We start from the raw sequence: 12,243 nt of genomic DNA on the forward strand, positions 1-12,243 counted from the left end.
CCCTGTTACCCCCCAGGAGTCCCTGTGCTGCTGTAAGGAGCCGTGGCCTGATGAAGACCTTTCTAAAGAAGATTTAGTTGAGTCCTACAGCTTTCCCAGGGCTGGGAAGTCGGTAGTTTGTTCCCACACACTGGGTGTTGAAGAATTACAAGCCCTTGTAGGGCAGACAGAGAGGGGTGTTTGTTCAGGTGAGCGTGGGCAGGGATGAAGTATTCATGAGCAGGGATGTTAGCAATGCTCCTCCACGGACTGACACCCTGTGGGAGTCCTGGTTTAGGGCAAATTTGGTAGAGAATTTCCAAAGGGGGGCCCCTCCAGTAAGCAAACCCACATGGCCCCTCCCCACAACTGGTCTGGGAAGGATTCCTTGGAGACAAGAGGAAAGAACCTGTTTATTTAACAGGCACAGCACCCCCCAGCACACAAAATGAACAATACCAGGTGACACCACTCTGAAAAAGATGGCAAATTCAGAAAGTCTCTCTCAGGGGTGCTCACTCTGTTCTCAGTCCCTCCGGCGCTGGGGCAGCTGCTGCAGCCACAAGGTGCAAACTCTCGGTGTTCCCACGTCCCCGTCCGGAGCAGGTTCAAGTAGGTCCAAAAAAGGGAAAGGAGAAACAGTCCAGGGAAAATTTGGACTGCTTAGCTAAACTAACTAATGAGCAGAAGGAAGAGCGAGAGCAAAGCGAAAAGCAAAGCAAAAAGCAAAAGCAGCACCATGTACTGCCCTGTCTCTCTGTCCCCCCAGGCTGATAAGAAAACCCAAACAAAACTTTCACTCTTCAGAGCCAGTCTTAAAAGCACAGAACATAACATCCAGCATAAACAGAACACATGAATGGGGATACAAGCATCATAACATCACCCTAGGACAGTGGGGTTTGCTGTGCTCTCACTGGGGAACTCTGTGGAGGCTTCACCAGCCTGGCAGCCCAGCCAGAAATAGAATTCATGGGAAAAAGGGATGGAACTGCTGGGCAAAACCTCCTGCAGAAGGGGACGCAGCTGAGCATCCCTCTGATGCCCGAGAAGAGGCTCAGGTGTGTCATCCCAGCTCTTGGCAGTTTTCCTTCAGAAAGCAGAGCCGAAGAAGAAAAAACACCAAGACACGAAAACCAAAACAAAGCCCCGGCATTGTTTAGGAGCTGACAAATCCCAGACTATCCTCCCTTATTTGCTTGTGTGCACTCTTAGCTGGGAAGCAATCGATGGAGTCAGAAAAATGCTATTTCCCTGAAGAATGTCTCCTTAGAAAAGTTCCTCCCTCCCTCTTCAGTGTTAAAAGGATCCACTGCAGGTATTCTATTTTTTGTTCATTCTTTAATCACCGGTTTTCAGTGCTGACTGTAATAACCCCTTTGAAACTTGGATCAAAATATCTCTTTCCTGGTTTAAATTTGTTTTCTTCCATCACCCGAGCAAATTCAATTTTCAAAAGATACTGAATTGGGAGGCACCTGCTACTCCCTCCAGAGAGGCCAGAGGAAAACAAAAGCACATTAGAAATATGAGAAAGGAAACAACAGAATGAAACCCAGCCCACAGGGGAAGAAATGCCCATCTGGGGACACAGACTGAGATGGTGCTCAGTGAAAAGAAATAAAGATGAGAAAATCGGCACATCTCTGTTCTGGAGCCAGGCTGGGAGAGCTGGGGGTGCTCACCTGGAGAGGAGAAGGCTTCAGGGAGAGCTCAGAGCCCCTGCCAGGGCCTGAAGGGGCTCCAGGAGAGCTGGGGAGGGACTGGGGACAAGGCATGGAGGGACAGGACACAGGGAATGGCTCCCACTGCCAGAGGGCAGGGCTGGATGGGATATTGGGAATTGGGAATTGTTCCCTGGCAGGGTGGGCAGGCCCTGGCACAGGGTGCCCAGAGCAGCTGGGGCTGCCCCTGGATCCCTGGCAGTGCCCAAGGCCAGGCTGGACAGGGCTGGGAGCAGCCTGGGACAGGGGAAGGTGTCCCTGCCATGGGACAAGATGAGCTTTAAGGTCCCATCCAACCCAAACCCTTCTGGGATTATGATTCTGTGATCTGCATTGGTCCCAATGGGAGCAGGGTGAATTTGGAGCTGGGTACTCCAAGGGTGCCTGTCAGTGGCAGAGGGCAGGACATGAAGACACCCCCCAGTCACCCAGTGGGGACCGCCCAAGGGGCTCAGGGGCGCTGTGAGAGGTCCCAGAGCATCCCCTCTGCCTGTGCTGCCCTTCAGCCCAAGGCAGTCACAGGAACAGGTCCTGTGGGCAGGGTCCCCCCAGACAGAGCCTCACCCCTCTCCTGGCACAGGGAGCCCCCCTGCCCAGCCCTGCCCCTGCACTGAGTCTGGCCAAGGGTGGAAATCAGCACAAGCAGTGACAGGTGAGGTAGTGGCCGAGTCATCCCAGGAGAGACTAAAGCAGGTGGATTTATAGAGTCTGGAAAAGACCCTGAGTGGCACATTTGCAATCTATAAATACCTTCAAGGGAACAACATAAATGAAAGGAGCCCCTGATCTCCAGGCAGGCAGGACCAGGAGCACTGGCTGGGAGCCAGGCTTGGTGCAGGCCACGGACACAGGAGGAAGAAATCACAGAGAGCCACAGCAATGGAGGTAGTGGATGGGGCTGCAGGAGCATCCTCCCCTCTTCTCTGCCCCTTTTTATTCAGGTTCTGTTTATAAATAACAACTGAATGGTTAATAGGTGAGCAAGGCACGTTATGGGCTCGTTAAAACCTTCAGTTAAAACCCTTCTGGCTGTCCATGAGCTCATCACAGGAAGCTTTACAAGAGAGTTATCAGCTGCCATTATTAAAAACCAATTTGACATTATAAAAGATCCATACTGCTCGTTCAGCTGCATTGATTTAGCCATGTTAAGCCTTGGAAAACTGGAGCAAGAACCTTGATCTCTGCTGAAGCACAAAAAATTGGTGTTTGTGACACATCAGGAAATCCTTTTTTGCAGCAGCGATGAGTTTTGAACAAATCCATAAAGCACCGTGCCACAGTTGTTGGGAGGTGTTTTCCCAAGCAGCTGCGATGTCAAACAGCTCTTGGAAACTTTGTTCTCTGTTTTGCAACATCCAGAAGGATCTCATCTGAGCTCTGCCCACCTCAAACCCACCTCCAGACACTTCTCCATCTGCTTCCAGTTCCCGGTGGTCTACAGGAACATTGGGAGGATGAACTGCAGGTGCAAGGACATGACCCCACAAGTCACTTTTATCCTCATCTTGAAGCCTCTTTCTTGTCCTTTGCACAGCAGGGAAGGTGCATTTGTGCAAAATAACTGGCACAAGAGAAGCTCTGGATTGTCCCCAGAGTTTGGTGCCGCACCCTGTCCCATTGACTGCTGAAAAAAATGACTTCATTTACCTGCTGCCTCCCTTGAGCACCTGAGGGGCAGAACAAGACCCTCCAGAGGCTGGAAAACTGCTCATGGCTGGGAATCTCTACAGGGACAAAGTGTAAAAGGAGTTTAATGGAGCAGAAATATTCCTGACAAAGAGCATGGGGCATTTCCCCATTTCCTTCCTTCCTTCCTTCCTTCCTTCCTTCCTTCCTTCCTTCCTTCCTTCCTTCCTTCCTTCCTTCCTTCCTTCCTTCCTCCCTCCCTCCCTCCCTCCCTCCCTCTCCTCTTTCATTCCTCTGCAGTTCCTGAGATAGGAATTCAGGCCTTTTGGACAGCAAACCAAACAGGAGACATCAGGAATGTCTCCTGTCCATCCCCCAAGCTGTGCTAAGCTTTGGGCAGGAGATGCCAGACCTGGGGCAGATGTCCCTGTCCCTCTGCTGCCCCATTCCCAAGGAACAGCCGCTCTCACAGCACTGGCAGGTGCCTCCCACAGCCACCAGCAGTGTTCCTGTGGCAGGACAAGGCAGATCCATGGGGAGGCAGGGGAGCAGCATGCTGAGCTCAGCCTTGCAGGCTTGGCTGGGGCTGCAATTCCCTCTGGGGGGAGAAAGGCATCACCAAAGCATCACTGCCCATTCAGACCTGGGGAGCAGCACCTGGAAAGCTCTGTTTGGGCAGGTTTTTCCACACAGAACCTCCCTCATTAACACACAAATCAGCCCTAGAAATAAAACATCTCCTGATTAATTATTGGAGGGGGAGGCGAGGGAGGCAGGGGAGGGAAGCTGAAGTGGCCAGTCAGCATCTGTTAGAAGTGCAGAGATAAATGGAAGGCGAGGGCAGGTCAGTGCATACAAATCACTGCCATCCACTGGGGAACACCTCTCAGAGGCTGTGTCACCACGGGGGAGGCAGAGCAGGTCACTGGCAGGAGGCACTGAGGTTCACAGTGCTCGGGGAATTGGCTCTGGCAGCACTCGGGGTGTTCTCCATTCTGCCATGCACCCGCATTCTGCTCTCTGCAGCCCCACTGAGGCACGCCAGTGCCTGTGGACCTTCAGCGGGAGCTCCCTGCAGCTCCAGTTGTCCTTGGCTGCCTTTGGGGCAGCATTGGAGCAGTGGGGAACCATGGCAGAGTGACAGGAGCAAGCAGAGGGAGGCAGGAGACCGCTGGGAGGAGCAGGAGCAGATGCTGCTTGCCTTGAAGGGGACAGCTTTCCCCAAACCACGGCACCGACCCCGTGTGGGGAGCAGCCTCTGCAGCTCTTTCAGCAGCTCCTTCTCTCTCCTTCAGCCTTCTTCAGCGGCTCCTTCCTCTCTCCAGAGCCAGCTCCCAGTGCCTGCATCCTTCCCAACCCATCCAGCACAGCCAGAAGGGGCAACCCCAAAACAACAAGGCAGAGACTTCTCAGAGAAACCCTCTTCCCTCAAATTTACCTGTCAGTTGTTTGGGGAGGATTATTATATGTTTTTTCCCAGGCTTTTTTTCCCTTCCCCAAAGAGTGGCTGGAGTTTCAGACTGCCTGACAGCATCTCCCGCCTTTCCCACCCGCTCCCGAGTGGCAGGTTGCCAGATGGTGCCCCATTAGGTCACATTTGCTCATTGTTTGGCAAACAGGGCTTAATTCAAGTGCTGAGTTGACAGCTTGTTCTCCAAGACAATTTGCAAGTTGCAGTGTTGCAAATGCCAGCTTGGCTTTTCGGGAAATGTTATTTCAGCTGCCTTAAAGGGATAAAGTTCTCTTTGACTGGGGAAAGAAAAAAAAAAAGAAAGAAAGAAAAGGACCAAAGCAGGGAGCAGCAGAAAATGTTTTTAGTGGTTTTGATGTGGAAGGACCAGCAGTGTTGCTGGCAAGCCTTCAGGAAGGGACTGTCATCCCCATCAAGTAGAGACCCCCATGTCCCATTCCTCCCATCACTGAGGTCCTTCACAATCCTAAAAAATGAGGTGTATTCCCAGTGAAACAGAGTAATAGAATGTTGGTTTCTTTTGGAAAGGTTTCTGTAGGGGTACATGTCTGTATCTCTGATGGCTCCTCTCCTCTCTGTGCCTGTAGTCCCTAAATCCCCAGGGAAGGGGATGATGCTGACAACAAGTTCATGTCCCTTCTGAAGTCAGGGGCACTCTGGGCGTGCTGCCCCCAGCACTGGGACAGCTACACGTGGACATGGCAAGAGATACAAAACAGCACCTCAACAATGCTCTGTTTCCTTCAACAGGTGGGCAAAGAAAGGCCAGGTTATAAAGGAAGCCTCTGGTGACTTCTACGAAACCATCGTGGACCACACGTTCTTCTTTGAGCCCGTGTCCTGCGAGGTCACCAATGCTCTGGGCAGCACAAACATCAGCAGGACTGTGGATGTCTACTGTGAGTAACCTGATGGCTTCAGCCTGGCTTCCAGGCTCAGCAGAGCTGCTGAGAATCAGCAGGAAGCAGACAGAGCTCAGTCTGACTTGCCCAGGGTGGCAGGACTTGCAGCTCACTCTTTGTAAATGCTCTGGTGGGGTGGTCACTGGGGAGGTGGTCCCTCTGGAGCTGCAGCAGGCACCATCCTGAGGCTTTTCTTTATTTAGGGCCCATCCACCCCTGCTCCCTGTGCCCTGTTTGGTTGGGGTTCCTGGCTGGCAGAGCCCGTCCCTGCAGTAACTCTGATTTCCTCTGCACAGTCGGGCCCAGGATGGCCACGGAGCCGCAGTCCCTGCTGGTGGACCTGGGCTCGGACGCGGTGTTCAACTGTGCCTGGACTGGGAACCCCTCTCTCACCATCGTCTGGATGAAGCGAGGCTCGGGCGTGGTAAGAACCTCAGGGGGCAGGGGCACGGCCAGGGCAGGGGGGCTGCACTCTTGGGGTCTCTGCTGCTCACAGTGACCCCCAGATGTGTTAGAAAGTCTCTTTTCCCAGCCCAGCAGTCAAAGAAGGAGTCAGAGCTCTTCAGTTCTTGTTTGTTGTTTATTGTTTCTTATCTATAAAATTCTTTCTCCTGTCCTGCCGAGGTCTGCTCAGCAGGACAGATAGAGGCACTCTGCCTGCCCCCAGGGGGGTGTTATGTCTTTATACTAAAAACTACGTGTGCAATATTTACAATAACTTTCCAATACTGTAGCTATGATATTTTCTGAAAAATCTTTTCTTTAGGATTTTTTCTCCTGAGAAGCTGATAGGCCTCAGGAACAAAATGTAACCAATGGTTATCTGCTGCTGTGGAATGCAACAGGTGCATCTGGGATTGGTCTCATGAGGTTGTTTCTAATTAATGGCCAATCACAGCCCAGCTGGCTCAGACTCTCTGTCAGAGCCACAAGCCTTTGTTATCATTCTTTCTTTTTTCTATTCTTAGCCAGCCTTCTGATGAAATCCTTTCTTCTATTCTTTTACTATAGTTTTAATATAGTATATATCATAAAATAATAAATCAAGCCTTCTGAAACATGGAGTCAGATCCGCATCTCTTCCCTCTTCCTCAGACCCCTGTGAACACCATCGCACAATACCCATCACCTATGTTAGACAGTGAGCTTCTACTCTAAACCAATCTAAAAGTGCCACCATCACAGCAGAAGATGGAGGCCAAGAAGAAGAAGGAGAAAGGCTGGACATGCCCAGATCCCTCCATCTTGCCCCCTGAGCCCCCATGCTAAAAACCCCAAAAATCAATTTTTCACCCAATGACAAACTAATTATTATTCTACTTATACTCTTGTGGCTTGCAGATCCTCATCTAAGGTTGGTAACTTGCTCCATGGGTCATAATCAAAACCACAGGGGCATCTTGGGCTCTGTGCCAGGGTCTCTGAGCCCTCTGGCAGGGGTCCTGGCACCCCAGGACAGCCAGAGGGATGTCCTGAGTTCCCACACTGCAGGACCCTTCCCATGGAGCAGAACCAGGTGGTCTGGGAGCTCCAGGCTGCATGAGTGCTGGCTCCTCCAAATGCAGAGTGGTCCTAAGAGTGGGGGAATTTATTTAATGATGATGGACAGAAGGGTTGAACCAGAGCATCACTGAACACCTCACTGATGGGGAGCAGTTCTGCAGTTCACCTGCGTGTGGATCCTTCTGGGATGGACCTTCCTGGCATGTTCCTTCCTGGGATAGACCTTCATGGGATGGTCCTTTCTGGAATGGTCCTTCCGGGGATGGACCTTCCTGGGATGGACCTTCCTGGGATGGACCTTCCTGGGATGGACCTTCCTGGGATGGTCTTCCAAGGGATGGTCCTTTCTGAGGTGGACCTTCATGGGATGGTCTTCTCAGGGATGGTCCTTCATGGGATGGTCCTTCCTGCCCACAGGCCTGGGATCTCACACCCTGCATGTTCACCCCAGCACTCCCTGCTGTCAGCTGGAGCCTGCTCCAGGGAGGAGTTTGGATCTGTCCCAGCAGTCTCCTCCACGTCTCTTTTGTACTGGAAATCCTAAGGAGCTTTGCCAATCATAATCTCAGCTCAGTCAGGCCCAGGAAGCAGGAGATGCTCTGATCCCTCCTTACAGACAGGAGGGCTGAGCAAAGCCATGGGAAAAAGCTAAAGGAGGGCTGAGATGTGAAACTCATTCAGAGGCACACACAGGTGTGGGTTTGAAAAGCATCTCCCAGCTCCACCTGGGCAGATCTGTGGATGGGGAATGCTCAAGGCTGTAATTGGAGAGCTGGATCCCCACAGAGGGGCTGAGTCTTGTCCTCCTCCAGGGACACTGAGGCATTAATTGCTGGGCTGCTTTTTCCAACCATAATGACCTTGGTGAAGGCCATCTCCTGGGGAGAAATTATAGACTTGGGAGAGCTGATGGCTTGAATCAGCAAAGGAGTCCCAGTGGGTCAGTAATTCCTGGGTGGTTTCTCTGGGTTATCACTGCAGGCTCTCACACACAGATTGTTGTTCTGCTGCCTCGAGGTGGCTGCAGGAGCTGGCAGCAAGGGCTGCCTCCCCCCCCTGCTCCAGCCCAGCCTCCCACCAGGGCTGGCTTTGCTCTCCAGCAGTGCCCAGGCACAGCCCCCTTCCCCCTTTTTATCTGCCTCTCTCCAGCTGAGTTCCATCACGCTGGAACTCTGCTGGAGCAGAATGAAGGAGATGATTCTGCCCTTCCACTGTGCCCTCGTGAGACCCCCCCTGCAGTGCTGTGTCCAGCTCTGGGGCTCCCAGGCTCAACTTCAGAGGGACATGGAGCTGCTAGAGCCAGTCCTGAGGAGGCCATGGAGATGCTCCAGGGCTGGAGCCAGGCTGGGAGAGCTGAGAGTGCTCACCTGGAGAGGAGAAGGCTCTGGGGAGAGCTCAGAGCCCCTGCCAGGGCCTAAAGGGGCTCCAGGAGAGCTGGAGAGGGACTGGGGACACGGGATGGAGGGACAGGACGGGAGGAATGGCTCCCTTGGGCAGGGATGGATGGGGATATTGGGGAGAAATTCTTCTCTGTGAGGGTAGGAGGGCCCTGGCATAGGTTGCCCAGAGAAGCTGTGGCTGCCCCATCCTTGGAAGTGTCTAAGGCCAGGTTGGATGGGGCTTGGAGCACCCTGGGATAGGGGGAAAGGGTCCTTGCCCATGACAGGGGATTGGAATGAGATGTGTTTGAGGTGTTCATGGTCCCTTCCAAGTGAAACAATTCCATGATTCTGTGACTCAGGACAGACCCTCCAGCTGGTGCAGCCCAGTAGAGATGGTTATGGTGGTCACCAGAGCCACCTCCCCAGAGGGATCCTGGCAGAGGATGCTGCTTTGTGAAGCCATCAGCAGCCAGCAATCCCAGTGGGATCTGGGATCATGCCTGCTTCTTCCCCAGCCCCTTTGTTTTCAGAACCAGGTTGAAGTCCCTCAAGATTGCCTTCTTTTCTCCTTTTCTCACAAGAAGGAAGCAAGTCAGAGACCAAAGAGAGGTTGAGGCCAAGTAAACACAGGTGTTTTTATGGCTAACTTGCAATCAATGCTAACACAGTGGGTTTAAAGGGATCTGACCCTCTGTGCCTCTGCCTCGTCCCAGGTTAGGGCTGAGACCCCCACCTTGCTACAGGGAGACCCAGATGCACATCCAACCACTGCATCTGCTGATTCCAGGAGCTGTGGGAGCAGAGCCTGAGGCTCACCCAGCTGAGAAGGAGGAGGAGAGATGATGGGCTGTGACCTGCAGAGCGCTGGGGGAGGAAGCCAAGGACAACTGGAGGAGTTTGCTCCAGAAACCAGTCTCTGTTTGAGATCTGCCATGATTTTTTTCAAACCCAGCAGTGCCAAGATTCTGCTGACAGCCTCAGCCAGATCCCACAGCTTCTGTGCTTCTCCAGGTTTATTAAAGCACAGCCGAGCAGGGGAGCAGCAGTCAGCCCGTCCATAGCAGGGGGCTGGCCAGAGCCAGCTGAGATTTCCCTGGGTATCCAGACCCTGTTCCAAGGTGTCTGCCACCTCTGCCACCACTTCTGAGCTTAAAATCCCTGAGTTAATCCCAGCAGCCTCCCCTGTGCCTGTGAATGTGGAGGTGCAAGTGTGGAGAGTGGTTCTCTCTGAGGTTTTTCTGCCTGTGCCACTGCAACCACCAAAATTTTTCTCTTGCATCTTGAACTTCTTACAAAACTGGAGTTTGTAAAAATTCAAATGAATAGGAACAGGATTTCTAATTCTACCCCAAAACACCTGTGGTGTTTCTTTATTCTTTGGGCAACAGCAGCAAGTGATATTTCCATGCGATGCCAGACTTTGGGCTCATCCACTTGGCTTTGCCAAGGATGCTCAGGAGCTGGTGACTCAGGTAATTTGTTTTGTCTGTAACTTCTCATGGCCCACCTGAAAGCCCCCTCCTCTCTTTCAGGTCCTGAGCAATGAGAACAAGCTGATCCTGAAGTCAGTGCGCCAGGAAGACGCCGGGAAATACGTGTGCAGAGCCGTGGTGCCGCGCGTGGGCGCGGGGGAGCGGGAGGTGACGCTCACCGTCAACGGTACCTCCTGCTTCCCTCTGACATTCCTTCCTTCCTGCTTCCCTCTGACATTCATCCTTCCTGCTTCCCTCTGACATTCCTTCCCTCCTGCTTCCCTCTGACATTCCTTCCCTCCTGCTCCTTTCTGACATTCATTCCTTCCTGCTTCCCTCTGACATTCCTTCCCTCCTGCTTCCCTCTGACATTCCTTCCCTCCTGCTTCCCTCTGACATTCCTTCCTTCCTGCTCCCTTCTGACATTCCTTCCCTCCTGCTTCCCTCTGACGTTCCTTCCCTCCTGCTCCCTTCTGACATTCATTCCTGCTCCCTTCTGACATTCCCTCTCTCCTGCTCCCATTCTGCCATTCCTTCCTGCTTCCCTTCTGCAATTTCTTCCTGCTTCCCTTCTACCATTCCTTCCCTCCTGCCATTCATTCATTCCTTCTTCCCTTCCACCATTCCTTCCCTCCTGCTTCCCTTCTGCCATTCACTCCTGCTTCCCTTCTGCCGCTCCTTCCTGCTCCTCTTCTGCCATTCATTCATTCATTCATTCATTCATTCATTCATTCATTCATTCATTCATTCATTCATTCATTCCTTCTTCCCTTCTGCCATTCCTTCCCTCCTGCTCCCCTTCTGCCATTCCTTCCTGCTTCCCATTTGTGATTCATTCCTTCCTTCTTCCCTTCCACCATTCCTTCCTTCCTGCTCCCTTCTGACATTCCCTCCTGCTCCCCTCCTGCCGTTCCTTCCTTCCTGCTCCCCTCCTCCCATTCCTTCCCTCCTGCTCTCCTTCTGCCATTCCCTCCTGCTTCCCATTTGTGATTCATTCCCTCCTGCTTCCCTTCTGCCATTCCTTCCCTCCTGCCATTCATTCCTTCCTTCTTCCCTTCCACCATTCTCTCCTGCTTCCCTACCACCATTCATTCCCTACCCCCATTCCCTTCCTGCCTTGATCCTGTTGCTCTGACAGCTCCTGTTCCCAAATTATCCCCTCAGATACTTCCTTTTGGAGCAAATCCCACCCCCAGTTGAATCACAGATACAGGCAATTGGAGTAAAGTGGATTTTGCATTATTTTGCCTGGAAATGCACAAGTTAAATCAAAAAGAAAATCAACATTTGCTCAGCCCCACACAGTTCCCTATTATCAACAGGGATTTATTGAGTAGTTGGGAGCTGGCAGCTTTAAATCTTTAATAGATTAATCTTGCAAAACCCTCGCGAGGTCGGAGAGTGCTGTTGTCTCTATTGTACTCCTGGAGAGATGGGAATTGAGTCTGGATCCAAGACCAGCAGCCTAATCACACTCTCCATCCCACATGAGATCACCTGTGAGATTCCTGTGAGGATACTTGTGAACATTCTGCCTGCCAGGATTCCTGTCAGGATTCCTGTCAGGATATCTCCATGGCTGCTTGGGGCTCATCCAGCACCGTGTCAGGATGTGCTCTGGACTCACAGCCACATCTCTGGAGTTTAATGAGGCCCTGGCCAGGACCTCACAGCAGCTGGTAACAAATTTCAGCATAAATACAGCAGGGAAAGAGCCAGGCAGGCTGCACATGGTGTAAGCAGAGGATGAATTTTGCATTGTCTCTCACCTGCATGACAAACTGGCAGGTTTCACTCCCCACTCACTGTTGCAAGAGGAGAGCATAAGCAGGAGGCAGCTCAGGCAAGCATTGATTTCAAACATAGATAATGCACACGGTGGATGCCCCAGTTCCCTGGAAACATTCAAGGACAGAGCTCTGAGCAACCTGATCTACCTGAGGATGTCCCTGTCATGGCAAGGGGTTGGACTGGATGACCTTTAAAGGTCACTTCCCACCCAAACTATTCCAGGTTTCTATAATTCCTAGAAAAGGAAGCTGAGGGCAATGCAGGGACTGAAAACCAGCCACTGAAAACCAGCCACTGAAAACCAGCCACTGAAAACCAACCACTCCCTGACTTGGACTCAGCTCCTCGCGCCTTCAGTCTCCTTCCCCAGCAGCTGCTGGGTTTTAATTA

General features: G+C 52.2%; 1 protein-coding gene across 3 annotated transcripts in view; it reads left to right on the top strand.

Moving 5' to 3' along the window:
* KIRREL3 (kirre like nephrin family adhesion molecule 3) overlaps positions 1–12,243 on the top strand; it is a 401,566-nt gene that overhangs the window by 365,860 nt on the left and 23,463 nt on the right. For all 3 annotated transcript variants that reach the window (XM_066564579.1, XM_066564580.1, XM_066564581.1), the window contains 3 exons: positions 5,554–5,702; positions 6,002–6,129; positions 10,123–10,249. In XM_066564579.1, coding sequence (XP_066420676.1) covers positions 5,554–5,702; positions 6,002–6,129; positions 10,123–10,249 — 404 coding nt within the window. The remainder of the gene's footprint in view (positions 1–5,553; positions 5,703–6,001; positions 6,130–10,122; positions 10,250–12,243) is intronic.

The sequence above is a fragment of the Molothrus aeneus genome, chromosome 22 (genome assembly GCF_037042795.1).
Source record: "Molothrus aeneus isolate 106 chromosome 22, BPBGC_Maene_1.0, whole genome shotgun sequence".
NCBI lineage: Eukaryota > Metazoa > Chordata > Aves > Passeriformes > Icteridae > Molothrus > Molothrus aeneus.